This window comes from Cephus cinctus, unplaced genomic scaffold, assembly GCF_000341935.2.
Source record: "Cephus cinctus unplaced genomic scaffold, Ccin1 Ccin1_scaffold0230, whole genome shotgun sequence".
NCBI lineage: Eukaryota > Metazoa > Arthropoda > Insecta > Hymenoptera > Cephidae > Cephus > Cephus cinctus.
Window position 1 is genome coordinate 611,163 of NW_014332946.1, and position 18,317 is coordinate 629,479.

The 18,317-nt window shown below is 40.3% G+C and overlaps 5 protein-coding genes across 9 annotated transcripts; 3 read left to right on the plus strand and 2 right to left on the minus strand.

The window, feature by feature from the left end:
- The first annotated feature begins 48 nt into the window (after positions 1-48).
- Positions 49-4,532, plus strand: LOC107265622 (ATPase family AAA domain-containing protein 5). Of its 2 annotated transcripts, none has more exons than XM_015735274.2 (6): positions 49-630; positions 704-1,103; positions 1,195-1,517; positions 1,733-2,909; positions 3,021-3,432; positions 3,508-4,532. In XM_015735274.2, the coding sequence occupies exons 1-6, from the start codon at positions 174-176 to the stop codon at positions 4,255-4,257; spliced, it is 3,519 nt and encodes a 1,172-aa protein (XP_015590760.1). In that variant the 5' UTR covers positions 49-173; the 3' UTR covers positions 4,258-4,532. The 2 variants fall into 2 exon arrangements, with proteins under 2 accessions (XP_015590760.1, XP_024938711.1); XM_025082943.1 differs by having other exon boundaries at positions 3,511-4,532.
- A 123-nt stretch (positions 4,533-4,655) lies between these two features.
- LOC107265625 (eukaryotic translation initiation factor 3 subunit L) lies at positions 4,656-6,623 on the minus strand. Its single transcript, XM_015735278.2, has 3 exons — positions 6,482-6,623; positions 4,953-6,410; positions 4,656-4,871 (listed from the first exon to the last, which is right to left on the minus strand). The coding sequence occupies exons 1-3, from the start codon at positions 6,503-6,505 to the stop codon at positions 4,737-4,739; spliced, it is 1,617 nt and encodes a 538-aa protein (XP_015590764.1). The 5' UTR covers positions 6,506-6,623; the 3' UTR covers positions 4,656-4,736.
- A 78-nt stretch (positions 6,624-6,701) lies between these two features.
- LOC107265623 (structural maintenance of chromosomes protein 6) lies at positions 6,702-11,623 on the plus strand. Of its 4 annotated transcripts, none has more exons than XM_015735275.2 (18): positions 6,702-6,807; positions 6,997-7,189; positions 7,261-7,413; positions 7,490-7,734; positions 7,812-7,931; positions 8,010-8,140; positions 8,215-8,415; positions 8,487-8,680; positions 8,802-8,948; positions 9,024-9,519; positions 9,600-9,819; positions 9,898-10,068; positions 10,160-10,347; positions 10,428-10,593; positions 10,696-10,809; positions 10,880-11,077; positions 11,151-11,284; positions 11,361-11,623. In XM_015735275.2, exons 1-18 carry the CDS (start codon positions 6,745-6,747, stop codon positions 11,410-11,412), a joined length of 3,186 nt encoding a protein of 1,061 aa, XP_015590761.1. In that variant the 5' UTR covers positions 6,702-6,744; the 3' UTR covers positions 11,413-11,623. The 4 variants fall into 4 exon arrangements, with proteins under 4 accessions (XP_015590761.1, XP_024938712.1, XP_015590762.1 ...); XM_015735276.2 differs by having other exon boundaries at positions 6,726-6,883; XM_015735277.2 differs by having other exon boundaries at positions 6,730-6,829.
- A 567-nt stretch (positions 11,624-12,190) lies between these two features.
- On the minus strand, positions 12,191-18,070 carry LOC107265555. Its single transcript, XM_025082950.1, has 6 exons — positions 17,943-18,070; positions 17,254-17,811; positions 15,757-15,887; positions 14,896-15,660; positions 12,843-12,876; positions 12,191-12,733 (listed from the first exon to the last, which is right to left on the minus strand). Exons 1-6 carry the CDS (start codon positions 17,952-17,954, stop codon positions 12,239-12,241), a joined length of 1,995 nt encoding a protein of 664 aa, XP_024938718.1. The 5' UTR covers positions 17,955-18,070; the 3' UTR covers positions 12,191-12,238.
- Positions 14,605-15,703, plus strand: LOC112494053 (cuticle protein 21-like). The gene is made up of 2 exons (XM_025082945.1): positions 14,605-14,764; positions 14,898-15,703. The coding sequence occupies exons 1-2, from the start codon at positions 14,753-14,755 to the stop codon at positions 15,630-15,632; spliced, it is 747 nt and encodes a 248-aa protein (XP_024938713.1). The 5' UTR covers positions 14,605-14,752; the 3' UTR covers positions 15,633-15,703.
- Positions 18,071-18,317: the final 247 nt, after the last annotated feature.

The following is an 18,317-nucleotide window of genomic DNA, read 5'->3' on the forward strand; positions in this document are numbered from 1 at the left end:
CATCTGCTGTCTGAAAATTCTAATAAAGTTTATATGAAGAGACCACTCTTGTATTTTGTAGTTGATGCAAGTTGATGATAAGAAAATGTTGGCGGTTGGCGCTGTAAAGCGCCAAAAGAGGAAAACTGGTGAAAAGTGATTGAAAACATTACTTGGACGGGTCTTCTTATTTAATGAAAAGCATTTTGACAATCTGTGAAATAAGTCTGATAATCATGAAGAATTTGAGGCGTTATCTTACTGACTCTGTGAAGACTTGTGAGCGTTCATCGGTCAACTCTGAAGAGGTTATTAAAGAGCGCGGGAAGGTCGACGATGGGCCTGATTCAGGGTGCACTCCCAGGAAGAAACGTACTCGAGTGAAAATAAAAATTACTCAAAGGAATTCGGAGGGTAGAGTTTGCGATATTATTGAGAATAACAGTGACCTTGTGGATAAGACTCCAAGTCCATTTTCTAAGGTCGATAATGAGAATTTAAAAAGTTCTCGAACGGATACGCCAAAACGATCAGTACCAGGTGACATTTCGGCCAAGAGTAAAAGTTCTAACAGTACCTCGAAAAAAAATAATTTGGTTGATGTAACTTCATCGTATTCAAATGACAGAAACAGTATGGAATGTGAAATAGGTAGTTATATAGAAGAAAAACATGAAGTTGATTAAATGGAATATGTTTTTCAATAAAATTAATTACATTTCAGAAACTGTTAGGTTGGATAAAAATGAAGGAGATGATGTAATTAGTAACAGCGATGAGAGGGTGGAATCTAATGCATTTGATGTACTTATGACGAGAAACAAACCAGTGGAGCTTAATCCTCCACCACAATTGTCTCCGCAAGAGGCAGAACACCTGGCTAAAAAAGGAGAGGAGACTAAGACTAAACTTAAACAAAATAAAGAGAAATTAACTTCCTTAGCTGACAAAAAAGGCTATGCCAAAAGAAAGCTTGCAGAACTTGAAGAAAGTGAAAGAATAGAAAAGAGAATACACAACAGAACAAAAATGTTTAAACAAGAAGCTAAGAAAGATAGTAGTGAAATTGTTAACTCATCTACTGGACAAAGGCAAAATACTCATAATTTACTTAATTATTTCAGGTAGCCATTGATGAATAATTTATGTAACCTCATTCATTCATTATATTAAACCTTGAAAGAGAAAGACCAATGTATTATTTTTTTATTTTAGCAAAACAGCACCAGAACAAAAAAAAATAGATGCCACAATGTCATCGACTATTGTTGTTACAGCAGATATACATACTCCTCATGTAAATACCTCTACACCAATTTTACCAAAAAATTCTTCAGGAACTGTAGAAAATTCTAAGAGGAAAAAACTTAAATCAAGAAATTTTGTATCCAATGTGGATGATATCAAATTACTGAGATCTGAAATTACTGATCCAAATAGTTCTCCAGAGGAAGTACAGGGAGAACTAATAAGGAATAAACCAAAGTGGTCCTTGCGAATAAAACTTCAGTCTCACGACAAAGAAACATCTGCATCAGGTAAAGTATTATTTATTCCCACAATTAAAAATGGAGTTGAAATACTATATATAAAAATGATGAAAAACAAAGCGGGAGTCTCCCAAATCGGAAAAACCGATGTGGTCGACGGCAATGAAACCTTTCACTTTGATCGCTGATTTTTTTTATTTCGGTTTATAAAGAAATTGACTTCTGTAGAGGTTGAACGGTTTAGAGAAATTTAATTGTTTCAGAAATTGAGGATATGAGTGATGAAGCCATGTTTTTGCCAAGAAACAATGAAAAGACAAGACGAAAGCTGTCGCTTAGAAAAACAGGAAAAGTGTTAATTACCAGTACTACAGATTCTACGACTGAGAGTCGAGAAATTAAGCGAAACAGCAGAACTACAAGTGAGAGTATTAAAAAAAACGAAAGGAGTAACGATACGAAACTAAATATGAAAAAGAAATTCGATTCCAAAATGGAGAAAATTGAAGAAATTGATGTTAGCATTGTAACGATTGACAGTGATACGGCAGAGCAAGAAAATGGTAAAGTCTCTAAAGAGAATGTCCCAAAAATAAATTCTCAAGACAATTTTTCAAAAAGCAATTCTCAGGAAAATTATCCAAAAAGGGAGAAATTGGCTCCACTTTTTACAAAGTGCCGAAAACCCGATCCTGCTGTTCTGGCAGCTCGCAGATCCTTCTTGCAATCTAACTTAATTGAAAATAATAAAAGACCACATAAAAAATCAGATTCAAATGATCCAAGAAGTCTTCCTATATTACCATTTCCAAAAATCAGTCACGTGACTCAACTCACTGATGAAATGGAATATGAAAATATAAATTACAGTAATGTTAGAATAAATTCATCCTCAAAATATGAACCTGTACTCGACGTGACCCAGTTTCAATTCGTGGTTGGACCAAAAAGTTCTACATATGAATTAGAATCAGCTAATCAAGAAATTAAAGCAGATCCTAATGATATCTTGAAAGAAATAGAAGAGCGTTGTTCTGACGCAAGAAATATGTGGGATAAAATTGTTCCTACAAATAACGAGGAACCAAAACAACGATCTCTTCGTGGGCAAAATAGAAAACGAAGATCAAATGATAAAAAAGAATCAAAACAAAAGGAGGAAACTGATAAGGTAAATTCTGTGTGGACCTACAAATATAAGCCCACCAGCTCTAAAGAGGTAGTAGGCAATGAGGATGCTGCTGTGAAATTAAAAAATTGGTTAGACAGTTGGAAATTATCATTACCAACTGACGGCTGTGATAGTGAGGATGATTTTTATTCATCAGACTGTAGCTACATCAGCAGACGTGATAATGATCAAGTGGCAATTCTGCTAGGACCGCATGGTAGTGGTAAGACTGCAAGTGTGTATGCAGTTGCTGAAGAATTAGGTTACAGGTTATTATCTTGATTTTTATCATTATTCGACCTATTTAACACCATATGACATCCACAGTCAAAGGGTTAAAAGATATCAGTGCCAAATAATATTACTTTACTTATTCGTAGTGTATTGGAAGTCAACGCTTCTACAAAGAGGACAGGCAAGAAAATTCTCAAAGAGTTTCAAGAAGCAACGAAATCTCACAGAATTAAAAAAGACTCTACACAATCAACTCTGATATCAACGATGAAGGAAACTATGAAAAAGATACCACAAAAGTCACTGATCCTCGTGGAGGATGTGGATCTTATATTTGAAGAGGATGAAGGATTTATCTCAGCCACCTTTCAACTAGCATCCAATACAAAACGCCCCATAGTAATGACTTGTGGAAATACTTGTGTTCACTTAAATAAATTAGCACCGCAACAACTTAGAATATATTTCCAACCAGCTACAGGAAAACGAGTATCGGCTCACCTGGAACTGATTTCATTAGCAGAGACAGGTCACAAACTTCCACAAGATTGCTTAGAAGCAAGTACTTGTTATTTTAGTTTTTAATTATTTGCAAGCAAATTTGTACTAAAACATTTTTTCATTTAATTCTAGAAGCTCTTGGAACAAGGTGACTTAAGGAAAGCTCTACTGCAATTACAGTATTTATTACTCTCTGGAAATCCGCGCATGACGTCATTATCGGCAACTCACGATACTCTATGGCAAGATATGCGGTACTGCATTTACAAACCCGCCGTAAAGGCTGGTAAAAAAAAACCGAAAAACATAACAGATGTAAAAGTATCTCATTCTAATCGCCACGATGAAACCGTTCTGAATAATTTAGCTGATAATTTAGATAGAATTTCTTTGTTATCTTCCTTGACAGAAGTTCAGGATCCTACTGAAGCTTCTGTGAATCTAATAGCACCGTGTCTCTCACTTGTAGACGATATAGAACCCTATTCGAGTCTAAATGATCTTAGCACAGAAATAGCTGATTGGCTCAATCAGAAAGTTCTTCACAAAGAAACCCTACTGAACGCTTCGAAAGCATCTGTTCGACAAATAGGATCACAACTTTCCATAAAAAGACAAGTTGCTACTGGCGTTAGTATCGCACTGTCCCATGTAGTTCAGTTCTCTCTGGAACGTCGGGCCATGTATGTTGATTATCTACCGAGTATCAGAACGATATGCAGAGCAGAACATATTCGAAGTACGAATAACGAGAAAAGAAGCAGAAGGTTCTTTCACTATTTACAAAATTTTAATCTGCCAAGCGCTTCAACCAAGCCGAATATTTTAGCAATGGCGTGTAAATCCTTGCAAGAGAAAACCGTAAAGAGCAAACAAGAGTAATGAATATATTAGAAGTAAAATTATTAGGGTCTCATCAGTTTCAAGTGAAATATGAGTTATCGGTTACAGTATAGAATTTTTATAATATATATTAGTAGAGTGGTTTGCCGTTGGATTTGTTTTACTAGGGCAGTTTCTTTACAAAATGTTTTATATAATTTTTTTTATACCTACAGAACCCTTAATACCTTAGACACCCGACAATAGTCTCTAATACCAATTTCGTTTTGCATGACATAACATGACATTCGGTGTTTGTATGGCTAATATCATGAGTAAAATTATTCCTAATAAAAAATTCTGGACTGCTAATGATAAAACGCCAATTTTCAGTAATTAGAAAAAGAATGAAATTAATTACTACTCAAATCTGTGTTTTGAAACTGTTTACAACGGAATATGAATAAAGTTATTTATTTTCAAAGGATGGTTTTATTTCCTGCACTTTGCCGCGGTACAGTATTATCAAAATGCATAAATTAAATTTTGATGTGGTGAAGCTTACGGTTGAGCTCCTCGAATTTGAGAATCTTGCGGATGAAGAAATCGCCATAACGATGCGCCACCTTCGTGTCAGCAATATGGATCATATCATGATCAATGTAAAAGTCCAGCTAAAGAACAATAAATTACCAAATTAAATCATAAAGGTGATAAGGCTATTAATCCGATTAAAAAATGAGGATAAAACTAACCTCAGAGCCAGATTGGAATTTTCCCTCCAATCCAGATGCTCCCTTGGTCCATACAATGTTCTTCATCTTGTGTTTAAAACACAAGAGGTGAATAGTCAACTCATGAACCTCATTCTCCAACTCCCAACTCTCATCCGGTCTGCTACTGCACATAAATGTGGCCAATTTGCTCAGAGGAAGTGTAGTATACAATTTCAAGTAGGATCGAATAGTAGGCAGCATCTTTTGCTGCAATACTTCATCCTTGAAGACACGAGTCTGATGCCTGATAGCTTCCTTGACGTAATCTTCTCCAGGAGTGTCTGGACCAGGTGGAGTAAGAGATAAGAATTTTGGACATGCGTAAAGGAAGCACGATTCGAATTCCGCCATATCTCCATATTGCATCTTGTACATCTTCTCGTGATAGTTCCTTTCTCTGAGTGCTTGTTGAAGACCCTCATCAATGCATTGTGGATGAAGAACCAAACAAATTGCAAGTAGATGATACATTTGTTCCGTTTGCTTGTTTATCTGATCATTCTGATAGCTCCTGGCAGCGAAGAGTTGTTTAGTTCTTTGAATGTAAAGTAAAATGCCAGAAAACGTTCTGATGGCATCAGCATAACGACGCATCATCATGTACGCAAAGCCCACATAATAAGCTGTCGATATCTGGCAGCCAGGAACATGAGAGTATGCACTCTTCTTGTAGAGTTCCACATTCTCGAGGACTTTAATAGCCTGGTAGTAGTCACCAAGTAAGGAGTGTAACCGGAGCAGACCTACCAGTGAAAAGTAACCAAGCATTTTGTAGAGAGAATGCCGGCCAAAAACTCCAGCTACTGAATCAGGATCTCCTCCACTGGCATAAACCTCGAGCTGACTTTTGATCTTTGATTTATCCACCAGGTAGTGCAGTACATTAAGTACACAAAGAACATCCCACACTTTATTATGGGTGTTTAAGCCCTCGATTTCCTCAGCAGTCTTATTTGAATGATTTGCTCGGTACTGTGTGAATGATTGAAATTGGTACACAAATTCATCGATGAGCTCCCATAACCACTGATCAGGTAGTTCCAGTTGAACTGGTGTCTCTGCATTCAGAATATAATTAAAGAGGTCGCAGTAGTTATAAAATGATCCAAGGCGTTGCTCCAAAGTAGGTCCTTGCATTCGTGCGTATATATGACGGTAATATAATTCCTTATAAAGAATCAGGAAAGCCTGATCATTCTCGACGATATGGGCAACGGCGTTCTCATCTGGCCAGGACGTCTTATCGAAAAATTGCTCCGAAAGTTTCGGGAAGGAGTTTTCGTAGAGGTTCTGGATTTCGAAGATCATACCCTCGTTTATGCAGTTACGAAAGTAAATGAGGAATTTCCTCACGACGTCAGGTACCTCACGGTAGCTGGACCTGTCATATTGACTAGCATGCAGGTCCGAGGGACCGTAATCGTCGTAAGTATCGTACTGTAAGGAAAACGTAGAGATAAAAAGAACCCCGATTAAAAAGAAAATCTAAGAATATTTTATATGCTTACCTGATCATTGTAATCGTCGTACATGATTATACAAATCCAATATATTGCGGTGAAAATATAACCTATTTACGGGCACCAGAAATATCGTGGGCCAAAAGGAACAAGCCAGCGCTGGCGCTTGTGGCTACTTGTGGCGAATAGGCTAAGAAGAATAAGGTGGATTTTCAATTAAATATAAGATTTCATTTCTGTTGAAACATGATAGATGGTGACACATGCGCTGTAGATGGCGGTGAAGTTGGAATCCTTTATTAACGCGGGATATGGGCACTTTTGTGTTGGCCAACAGTTACTTCAATTTCTTTGAAGTTCTTTGTTGTGTCATGGTTGGTGTAATTAGTTCTAATTGTAATAATTGTCATTTACCTATTCTCAAACATGTCACACATAAGTATCAGAAAGGTTTTTTATATTTTTATCTTTTATTTTATTTCAATTTTATGGAGGGGTTCCTAGCTGCTACCTTCTGATAGAATCGCACATTCGTTTTACAACAATATAATACGGTTTTTCAGGAAACAGCAGGCAAAATAAAACGCATATTTATGAAAAATTTCATGTGCCATGATGCTATGGAAGTTACCTTGAATCCAAATGTCAATTACATTGTGGGTCGTAATGGCAGTGGGAAGAGTGCTATTCTACTTGCCTTGGTGGTTGGGCTTGGTGCGAGGGCTCATAATACTAGCAGAGGGTCGACAATAAAAGGTATTATGATATAGATTGTCGAGTGGAACAGTACGTTAATATTGAATATAATTTTGTTGCTATTCCCATAGAGTTTGTGAAAAAAGGAAAGAACACAGCTTTAATTGAAATTACTCTGGCGAATGAAGGTTCTATGGCTTATAAGCAAGAAATTTATGGAGAATCAATCACTATCTCACGATCTATCGGTGGAGCATCCAAATATAGAATTAAAAATGCTAGTGGTACATTTGCTTAAATATTTGTTCTTTTAGTATCCTAAGTATTTCTTAAGTAGATCTTACTAGTTGAACATTACAGGTCACGTGATTTCTAGTAAACGAGAAGAATTAGATCACATAATAAGTGCATTGAACATTCAAGTGAACAATCCAATTTCAGTCTTGAACCAAGATGTATCCAGAACTTTTCTAATCTCTGCTGGACCTAAAGAAAAGTATGATTTATTTATGAAAGCTACTCGACTAGATGTCATAGGTAACAATTATAAAGAAGCCCGTGTAAAAAGTGAAGAAGCTCGTCAACGTCTCGAGAGAGCAAAGCAGGTACTACATTCAATCATTTCATAATGAACTTCAAATTTCAATAACGGCGTAGAACATTATATTATCTTGTATTACAGTCTTTGGCTGCAACAAAAAAAGATATTGATGAGCTAGAGAAAAAGTTACATACAATAGAATCGATCGATGACGTGAGAATTCAGTATGAAGCTTTGGAACACGAGCTTCAATGGGCTATTGTGAGATCTTAAGAGTGTAAAGCAACAACATAAATTCTCTGTTATCTGAGTGACTAATATGATAATTTACAATTCCAGGTAATCACAGAAAAAGAGAAATTAAGTCAATTAAAAGAAATAATGAGTTCTCACGAGGAGCGAATGAACAATATGCGTGCACAGATGGAATCGCGTGACTCGAAAGATTCCGAAATAACGCGTAAAATTGAGTAAGATTTTATAATTCATCACTACAGAATATACTATAAAAAATAATATTTAATTATTTCATTCCTCCTCCAAGAGAATACGAAGAAAAGATTCGTGACCTGGAGAGCGATATGCCAACGCACCAAACTGCTTATAAAACAGCAAAAGAACAATATACAAATAAGAAGCAAGAGTATTCAGATAAGCACATAGTGTATACGCAAGTTCAAAGTAAGATTAAGCGAATTGAGAAGGATGCAGATTTGTTGCGTAAAGAAATTGAGCGACTCGATTCGTACGTATTACGTCGCAACAATAGCGCCACGGAGTCTTAACGGAATTTTAGCAAATTTTTTTTCATTGCAGGATTAATCAGGCTGAAACAAAACGACGAGAAGCAGAAGAACAGCTGAAGAAGTTCGAAGAAGAACTTGAAGAAGTCGATGCTATGTTAAGAACTAAGCAAACTGATCAGATGCATCTTGCGACGGATACAGTGAGACTTAAACAAGAAGAACAAACTGCCCGGTCAAACGTAGAAATAAGTCGAAACGAAATTCGTGAGTATTTCTGACTCTACTGCTACTATCATCTGTTGGTCTGAATACAATAAGTTACCTGCCATCTCTTCGCAAGAATAAATTTATTGAATATTTTTACAATTTTGAATGCAATGACCAGGTTCAAGTAAGCATCGACTCAGCCAATTGAAACAACAGTCTGACAATAACATCACTGTGTTTGGTGCTAATATACCACGACTTCTGCAACGAATACAGGAAGAATTCAAAAGAGGGCGGTTCAAGAAAATGCCTCGTGGTCCTATTGGTATTAAAAATGTCCTTTTTTTGTTCCGACGTACAACGGATCTTAAGAGAAGATTATATTTATACTCTTATTTAGGTTCTCATATCCAAATGAAGGATAAAGCATGGACTCCGGCAGTAGAAAACTTCTTGGGTATAGGAATGCTAGGATCCTTTTGTGTGGACAATACCCAGGATGCGAAGACTTTAACTACTATCATGTCTGAGATATTCAGTAACAACGAAATGCCCACGATAATGTGCAGTAAATTCTTTGACAATGTTCATAATGTCAGCAAACATTCTACTTCTGCGCCAGGCTATATCAATATGCTGCAAGCTATGGAGATATCTGATCCTGTCGTCGCTAATTCTTTAATTGATGGACGAGAACTCGAGTGCGTCTTATTGGTACCAACGTGTGAAGAGGCTTTTAAGCTGATGGAAGATGCACGCAGAGTACCTAGAAATTGCAAACAATGCATAACTCTTCAGGGTGACACGGTTTATCCAGATCCCAACTACAGGGTTTACGGTGGTCGTCCTGGACTTAAGGCTAGAGTCCTTCAAGTATCAACTGCTGAAGCAATTCGGTATGTTTTACAGCAGGATCACTTGTCCTTAAAATTATAATACAGCATATGACTTAACTTTTGCGTTATCCAACTGGTAGGCAACTGGAAGATGAAACAGCTATTACTCAGGAAGAATTAAAAAATGCAATTGCAGTGCACTCAGATGTGCACAAAAAACTTAAACGGGCCACTTCTGAACTAAGAAAAGTGGATGAAGAAATTGGTAAATTACGATCCCTTAGAGTTAAATTAAACTCCAGCATGAGTGGACTTCGTGATAAGATGGCACAATATGAAACAGATTTTGCACGCGTTTTTGTAAGTTTCTTCAATTAGTAGACAAAATTGCCTTTTTAATTCATTTGCGAATTCTCGTATATACTCTTGTTCATCTAGAAAAAAGAGCTAACAGAGTTGGAAGAAAAACTTCAGCTGGAAAAGAAACGAGAGAAAGAATTGGCTACAGAAATCAGCGAATTGAGGAAGAGTCTTGAAACAAAAGAGATTGAAGTTAAAAGATGTAGAGAGCTTACAGAATCCATTGACATCAAACGCGACCCATTGAAGGTATTCTGAACTAAAAATTGTATAGTTGACAGACAGATTCTGTTATTTTATTTTTAATGGAACTAAATTGGCAAACTTTATTTCATTTTAGGAGAAAATAAGGGAACTCGAAAGAGAAAAGAGAGCCTTGCAAATGAATAATACGCAATACGAGCGTCAATTGCGGGATATTCAAAAAGCACTACAAATGGCTACAGCTAAAGTTGAAACGCAGCAAAGAGTTACCGACGGAGCAATAGCTAAAGCTACTGAACAATCTACAGAACAAAGTACAACAAGGTCTGGCACTTGTTATTTATTAATAATATTATCCTCTTTAATAGTTTTCATGTGCACTTTCAATATTCTTTCTTCTACAGATCAATCAATGAAATACAGACCATAATGGAAGAACTAAAAATAAGCATAGATGCAGTAGATGATCTTTGTGGGTCGAAAGATCATATACGTCAGGAATTAGATAAGAAACTAGAAAAGTATGGTGATATCATAGACTTCTCTGTTGCTGCAGAGAAAAGTAATGAGGTCAGTAATCGTTTTTCATTTATTTCTTATTCCTTGCACAATCACTGACTACAATAAAAATTCAAGAATGAAGATTTACCAGGATCATCTTTAAATTTTTAGGAACATCTAAATCGATTGAAGGAGCGTAAATCCCTATATGAGGACATGAAAAGTCACATTGTTAAAAAAGTACAAGAATCCTTTAAAAATATTCTAAGCTTACGCAAATATAAGGTACGTCAATTAAAACTCAAAATTTATTTTTCAAATCACAATTACTTTTACTTTATAATTTCACTTACAGGGGTGTATGAACATTAATCATATGAATCGTACCCTGGATCTTGAGATTAATCCTCAAACAGGAGCGAAGAGATTAAATAATGATGCAAGGTCACTGTCTGGTGGCGAGAGATCCTATTCAACTGTTGCTTTCATTCTTGCACTATGGGATTGTACGGGATTACCTTTCTACTTTCTTGATGAATTCGACGTTTTTATGGTAAGACTGTTCTTTTGTTTTAATGTTAAAAGACTTAAACTTGACATATGCCATACTAATCTACAATTCTCAGGACAAGATCAACCGAAGGACCATTATGGATATTCTTATGGACCATGCAAAGGCACATCCACAAAGTCAATTCACGTTTCTTACTCCCTTAGAGACTTCGAGTATTGTCCTTGATCACTACGTCACAATTCATCAGTATGTTTTAATCAACATTATCACGCATAATAGCTAAGTTTTTTTAATTCTTTACTAAAATTAATCTTCGTTGCAGACTAGCGCCACCTGAAAGGTCAGAAACCATGACGAGCGCAACTCAACCATAAAACGAATGTGACCTGTGCAATTATTACTGAGACATTACTCGCCGATGACGCTTAAAGTAGAGTTACGAGTTAAAAGTTATGTTTACTGAAGAAAATGATATATTTTGTACTGCGTTTTCAACAAAAAAAAAATAATGTTTATACGTTCAATATTGATACGACCTTGTAGCTATCATATTGCAACAAGAAAGATTTTTCTATAAAACTCCGACTAATGCTCTTCTCATTTTCTTTTCTCGAATAAAAAGAAAAGAACGATTCCCCCTAACGATATTTCTTATAATAATGATACACTTGGAAAGAAAGGTGTTTTAACGGTACGCTGACATCCATTACAACCGACAATATAGAAAGAGGGATAGCCAAGCAACTGGATCAAGGTTCAGGGCATTGCGCGAATCTGGTTTGAGCGCATTACCCCTCGTCTTCGTAATAAGTAACGTAAGAGTAGCAACCAATATTACATAGGTATATGTGTGAGCAAGCACGGCTAGTTCGTGGGAGAGAAAGAGAGCGAAGGACGCTATGTGGCTCAGGTTCAATTGTAGATATAGGCGTGGCTATATTAGGTAAGATCGGTAAGATCCATGCTCTCAGAGAAAGTGTCGAGTGGCGCTGCGGCGGTCATAGCCAGAGGCTTATAGTCCTCAGTGTTAGATCCTCTGATCCCCCCAAGTCCCCACGGACCAGACACTGGATACTCCTGATGCTTTTACGAATCAAGCGCCAGTCCAGACGAAGGATTGACCATGTGATTCTAACAGATTGAAAGAATGTATTTACTTGCTAAAAGATGATTTATTCAATAAATAATGGCTTTCGTAATTTAATGATAGTAGGCAGCAGCAACCGGGGCGGCGGCGTACTTAGCTACGGGGGCAGCGTATGCGAGAGGAGCTGGGGCAGCGTATTTGGCAACGACTGGGGCGACGGTCTTGACGGCAACGGTGGCGGGTTCCTTGTGGACGACGGCGTTGAATCCGTTGACGGGGTCAGCGGTGTATTCTACAACACGGCGGGTTCCGTCGGCTTCGATCAGGGAGTAGCTACCATGGACAACATCTCCATCACGGCTCTCTTGCTGGGTCTTGGCGTCACCGGTGATGCCATCATGGACATCGTAGGAGTAGCTGTACTGGGGATGAGGGTCGTAGTCAGCATCGACAGTCTTGGCGACGACAGCCTTGGCGATGGGTGCAGCGGCATAAGCCAAAGGTGCTGGTGCATGGTAGGCCAAGGGTGCAGCGGCTTGGTAGGCCACAGGTGCTTGGATCAGGTTTCCAGCATTGACAGCGGCCACGAGGGCGGCGAAGGCAACGAACTGCAATCAAGATTACTCAATCAATAAATGCATTTAAATTAATCATAATTAAAACCACTCTTCTAGTGATCGCTCAATTACAATTAACTAATCTATATTTCAATTCTACCTTGAAAGCCATTATGTGGTTTCTTACTGGAGCACTTTACTTTAGCCGATGTGCCTTAAGTGAGTGATGCCTTGAACGGGGGTTTTTCGACTTTTATACCATCAGTTGGGATCGGGGCCCTGTGATGTAACCAGGACTGAAGAACGGCCAGCCGGTTTGGCCAAAGCAGTCGGTCAGGTAGTCATGCAGCTGGTCCGACAGTTAGGCAGGCAAGCGGACGAGCGCTCGATTCGTGAAATTGGGCAAGAAGAAATTGGACCACACCCATGTCTCGCAGAAGCGGGCGGGTGGATCGGTTCAATCGGCTGGTGGACCGTAACATGGCTCTGGAAGAAAGTAAGACAGACTTAATAAGTGTATCCAAGAGAAAGAGAGAAAGGATAACCAATTACCAACGAGGGTAACCTACTGGGCGTGTAAAAGGGGCCACAGTGCTGAGTACTAGGCCGCGTCCTTGTCGCCGATTACCTAATCGACCTGACACACGCATTCACGACTAGCATCTACAGGAACACACATGAATTCGCTCTCTATCGATCGGGCTTATACGCAATCGACGACAAATTCGATTGTTCAATGTCGAACGACTCTCTTTAAATTCCTTTCCGGAAAATTTATCGTTCTATTGCCGACCCATGCGATGATTCTATTGGTCTGCTCGCACGTGAGGATGACAACGACGAATAGAAAGATTGCCAAAGGTACGAGCGACAGATCGCACCATTTCTCTTGATAAATATTCAGAGGATCGAACGAGTTACGCTTACGAAGCGTTTCCGTGACGATGAGGAAACTTTAGGTAAAAGAAATCGATTTGGAGTTTTGCGTCGAAATCGATATGCTTTTGGATTCCTCATTATGGAAACCTAACCTCTCTCTGGAACAGCGCTGGGTGTTAGGTTAGGAGAAACATGGTAAGTGGTACTAAAGCTTATGAAATTTTGCAATGAGTTTCATTTATCGATACTCCTTTAAATTTAATTTTTCCTTCTTTCCTTTAATCTCTTATTTTTAGTTTAAACGAATTTCGAATCCGGTCGCTGATTCCGAATCACCCTGAGACCTTGCGTAGCTTCGCATTCTCACTTCTCAACGCCTAAAGGCGAAAGGCGAATTATCCTCTATCCGGAAACCCGCTCCCGAACCGGAGCAACTTTGTCTCGAGGTCTATCATTTATCTTTCTTCCTCTCTCTTTAGTTTCTCTTTCTCTTGTACTCTCAACTGCGACCTCGTCCTCGCTCTTGTCCTCGTATACATATCAGCCGCTTACCGGCCCTTCCAGGGTGACTAACAATAATCCTATTATATATAAAAAGGATAAAGGGAGAAAAGTTATGAAACTGCTGAAAATTTTAAATCTATGTTTCGTGAAAATTTTATAATAAATTGCGTCTTATCGATTCTCGGTTAATGCAATCATATATTAAAGTGTAGAAGTACGATTTTAATAATCTAGACCTACCTAATTTATGTAAGCGTTCTACTTTTTCTAGTAGAGTGCTAAAATGATTTTACAGGTGACGCAAGGACGATATGCGAAATAACAGCTAGGCGGATCGAAGAACCGGTGTCTTAATCAAAATTATATCACTTACTGATGATTAAGTGCGATCGATTTCGATTGGTCTATTTTTATCAAGAGGATGTGGTCTCAAATGAAATTAGTCATTACTAAGGTAAAAAAAAACACTTCTAATGTTGTAAATTGACGTGGGACATTCCTAGTCAGGATTATCCATGTTGAAGAGATCCGGTGGCCAAGTTCAAGAATGAATTCCGTCAAACTGATGCCGAAAGTCTACCCAGGACACCTGGTGGGGATTTCGCACAATCTCCCTATATAAGCTACAACCCGTGAGAGAACATCATCACTGAGTCTAGTAGATCCAACAAACAAACCTCCTCTAAAATGGCCTTCAAGGTGCGTGTTAAGACTCTGTCATCCTGGAGCTAGTCTTGGGACTATTAACTAATTCACTTAACGTCTACTTTGGTAGCTTTTAATTATTATCAAAGACAACATTTTTAAGTGTTTTAATTTTACATTCTTACAGTTCGTCGCCTTCGCCGCCCTCGTGGCCGCTGTCAATGCTGGAAACCTGATCCAAGCACCTGTGGCCTACCAAGCCGCTGCACCCTTGGCCTACCATGCACCAGCACCTTTGGCTTATGCCGCTGCACCAGTCGCCAAGGCTGTCGTCGCCAAGACCGTCGATGCTGACTACGACCCTCATCCCCAGTACAGCTACGCCTACGATGTCCATGATGGCATCACCGGCGACGCCAAGAGCCAGCAAGAGACCCGTGACGGAGATGTTGTTCAGGGTAGCTATTCCCTCGTCGAAGCTGACGGAACCCGCCGTGTTGTCGACTACACCGCTGACCCCGTCAACGGATTCAACGCCGTCGTCCACAAGGAACCCGCCACCGTTGCCGTCAAGACCGTCGCCCCAGTCGTTGCCAAATATGCCGCAGCTGCCCCTGTCGCCTATGCCGCACCCGCTGTTCACGCCGCCGGCCCCGTCGTAGCCAAGTACGCCGCTGCCCCCGTCGCCTATGCTGCACCCGGTGCATACGCCGCCGGCCCCGTCGTAGCCAAGTACGCCGCTGGTCCCGTCGCCTATGCTGCACCCGGTGCATACGCCGCCGGCCCCGTCGTAGCCAAGTACGCCGCTGGTCCCGTCGCCTATGCTGCACCCGGTGCATACGCCGCCGGTCCCGTTGTCGCTAAGTACGCCGCTTCCCCCGTTGTAGCCAAGTACGCCGCTGCCCCCGCCTACTACCACTAAATATCTCGAAGGCCATTCCCATTTGCTCCTAAAAGTACATAAAAATCTATAAATTATCATAAAAAAAGAAACAACTTGTTTACTACTTATAATTTGCATACACCAAATTCCAGAATATTCTTACTCGCCATCCAATATCCGGGAACAAAATTCTACCGGATGTACCGGGAAGTCCAGAACTCCTTTCCTGTCTATGTACCATGTCCTCGTCAGGCATAATAGCGATAATCGTGCGCCATGGGGACTTTCCTTCTCCTTAAATTTAAACATACTCACAATAGCGTTACTTATTGTCAGCACATACACAATATTATACAGACTAGTCAGAACTGAACTGTCAAAGTGGGTACGTGACCACGCCTTGAGCTGGCAGCCACTGGATCTCCTTGAGCGGCATCTTAATCGAGTTCAGTTTTGGCGATTCTTTCGAAGGTTTTCATACTCGCATCTCTCTCTCTTCTCTTTCTCTTTTATCCACCTCCGCGAAATGATCTTATACCTTTAGTTCTTGATTGCTGCACCGCAAAAGTCTATAATAATCACTTGACTCGGTCTAGAGACACGTGACCCCCTGCGCCCCCAGCATTTAACTCAGCTATAAGATTAAGTTATCCAAGAGGTCAAAGGTCACTTTTTTGAACGCAACGACAAACGAAATTACTCCTGACAATCTATCGTTACTATACTTACGCATTAATTGTTACACGTATCCATTTGAATGGTACGCACAGTTATTCACATATGTGTCATGCAGGGAGGTGACATATGTTAAATTGAACCTCCTGCTTTTCGCTCAGTAATTGCGTAACTTTCTGAGTAGCTTTGTGACTCCATTACGTGATGTCTTTCACTTTCGTTAAGGGTCACCAGGATGGCGTTAAGGGGAGTGGATGAAAGAGGGTAAGAGCGGTGGCCAAAATTATTTTGACGTCCAATCCTTGCTCTGTGCAGATAGACAGGCAGACAGTAGATAAAAAGAAATTATATTAACGTGGACAAAGATGAGTAAATTAATTTTTAAATTTATATTTATTAATTAGCGTTACAGTTTTTCCAACTCTTTACTCTGTCGGTAAAACAGAGGAAAAATATGTCCTATGGGATTTCTTGATATATTTTTCTTTTCCCTTCAAGTCCAAATGCCTACTGGGCCAATTTTACGTGGAAACAGGTGCGCAACCAATCGGTGTAGTTATTCGACTCAGGAGAGAAAGGCGTCCAAATTCTGCGGAGCATTGCGCAATTTTCGTATACACACGCTAATGCTCAACGCTCCATGCATGTTATATGCGTGGCCGTGCATATGTTTTCTCTCTTTGGATCGGTTCTGATTTTGAGTTCTTGATTGTCAGCGAGTCCGTGATACAGCGAGCGTATAAATGGGTCGTGTTTAAATTAACATAAGTCCGCTGCTTGTGGTTGGGCGAGAAAAAATAATTTTTTTCATCTGTCATACAGACTTACGCTGACATTGCTCGAGATCGTGTAACGAGTCTATTACGTATTCATAGTGGAGAGTAATAAAAAGATAGTCATAAAATTGGTGGTGATTAAGGTGTGTCTTTTTTATTTGGGTTGGATCAACATGGCTAAGGTGATTGATGCGAAATAATATCACTTAATGATGATAGGCGTAGGCTGCGGGGGCTGCGTAGGCATACTGGGCTGCTGGGGCAGCATAGGCGTAGTGAGCAGGAGCTGGAGCGGCGTAGGCCAAGGGTGCTGCGTGAGCGATAGGTGCGGCGTATTTAGCAACTACGGGTGCAGCCTTGACAGCGACGGTGGCGGGTTCCTTGTGGACGACGGCGTTGAATCCGTTGACGGGATCAGCGGTGTAGTCGACAGTGCGGCGGGTTCCGTCAGATTCAATCAGGGAGTAGCTACCCTGGACGACGTCTCCGTCACGGGTCTCGTGCTGGTTCTTGATGTCGCCGGTGATGCCATCATGGACGTCGTAGGCGTAGCTGTACTGGGGATGAGGGTCGTAGTCAGCATCGACGGCCTTGGTTATTACAGCCTTAGCGATGGGTGCAGCGGCATAAGCCAAAGGTGCAGGTGCGTGATAGGCCAAGGGTGCAGGTGCATGGTAGGCCAGGGGTGCAGCTGCGTGATAGGCCAGGGGTGCTGCTGGAATGGCTCCGGCGTTGGCGGCTGCCACGAGGGCGGCGAATACTACGAACTGGAAGCAAAAGAATCACTAGGTTAATTAATTCGGAGTTTCCTCGGGTCGTTCGGGCTTGGTGGAGCTGTGATGATGTCTAAGGTCTCACTAGGACGTTCTCTAGGAATACTCGAGGGACCTGGTCTCACCTTAAAGGCCATGGCTGTGTCTCTCGAGGTTGACTGATGCTGTGAACTTCTCCGACTAGACTTATATAGCTCGGGAACGAAGCGTAGCACAGGATTTCGCAAGAAAGGCCGCGCCCCTTGAGAACGCCCGCCGAAATCCAGACTCTTTCTTCCTCGTCCCTACCCCGCCCATCCTGCTACACACCTCAACATCCAGCCTATCCACATCCTCATCCACCTTCCTCCTCCATCTCCTCCTTGGCTCTTCACCTGCGCTCTTTTCCCTCTCCAGCTTATTTCACTCACTCTTTCCTCGTACCTTATTACGACTGTAGTTCAGACGACTTCGTCACACGTTAGGACCGCACTCGTTTAACGTGGACCTTGGTCACCGTA

Excerpts from the sequence above, each read along its gene's own strand:
- LOC107265622 (XM_015735274.2), top strand. The coding sequence starts at position 174 with ATGAAAAGCATTTTGACAATCTGTGAAATAAGTCTGATAATCATGAAG. Across the intron at positions 2,910-3,020 it reads GCTGAAGAATTAGGTTACAG|TGTATTGGAAGTCAACGCTT; the intron begins GTTATTATCTTG and ends ACTTATTCGTAG. Across the intron at positions 3,433-3,507 it reads TTCCACAAGATTGCTTAGAA|AAGCTCTTGGAACAAGGTGA; the intron begins GCAAGTACTTGT and ends ATTTAATTCTAG.
- LOC107265625 (XM_015735278.2), bottom strand. The coding sequence starts at position 6,505 with ATGTACGACGATTACAATGATCAG. Across the intron at positions 6,411-6,481 it reads ACGACGATTACAATGATCAG|TACGATACTTACGACGATTA; the intron begins GTAAGCATATAA and ends TTTTCCTTACAG. Across the intron at positions 4,872-4,952 it reads AATTCCAATCTGGCTCTGAG|CTGGACTTTTACATTGATCA; the intron begins GTTAGTTTTATC and ends ATTGTTCTTTAG.
- LOC107265623 (XM_015735275.2), top strand. The coding sequence starts at position 6,745 with ATGGGCACTTTTGTGTTGGCCAACAGTTACTTCAATTTCTTTGAAGTT. Across the intron at positions 9,820-9,897 it reads CAGATTTTGCACGCGTTTTT|AAAAAAGAGCTAACAGAGTT; the intron begins GTAAGTTTCTTC and ends TTGTTCATCTAG. Across the intron at positions 10,348-10,427 it reads ACAGAACAAAGTACAACAAG|ATCAATCAATGAAATACAGA; the intron begins GTCTGGCACTTG and ends TTTCTTCTACAG.
- LOC107265555 (XM_025082950.1), bottom strand. Across the intron at positions 12,877-14,895 it reads GGCGGCGAAGGCGACGAACT|TGCTCCAGTAAGAAACCACA; the intron begins GTAAGAATGTAA and ends GCTAAAGTAAAG. Across the intron at positions 12,734-12,842 it reads ACCACATAATGGCTTTCAAG|TTCGTTGCCTTCGCCGCCCT; the intron begins GTAGAATTGAAA and ends TCTTGATTGCAG.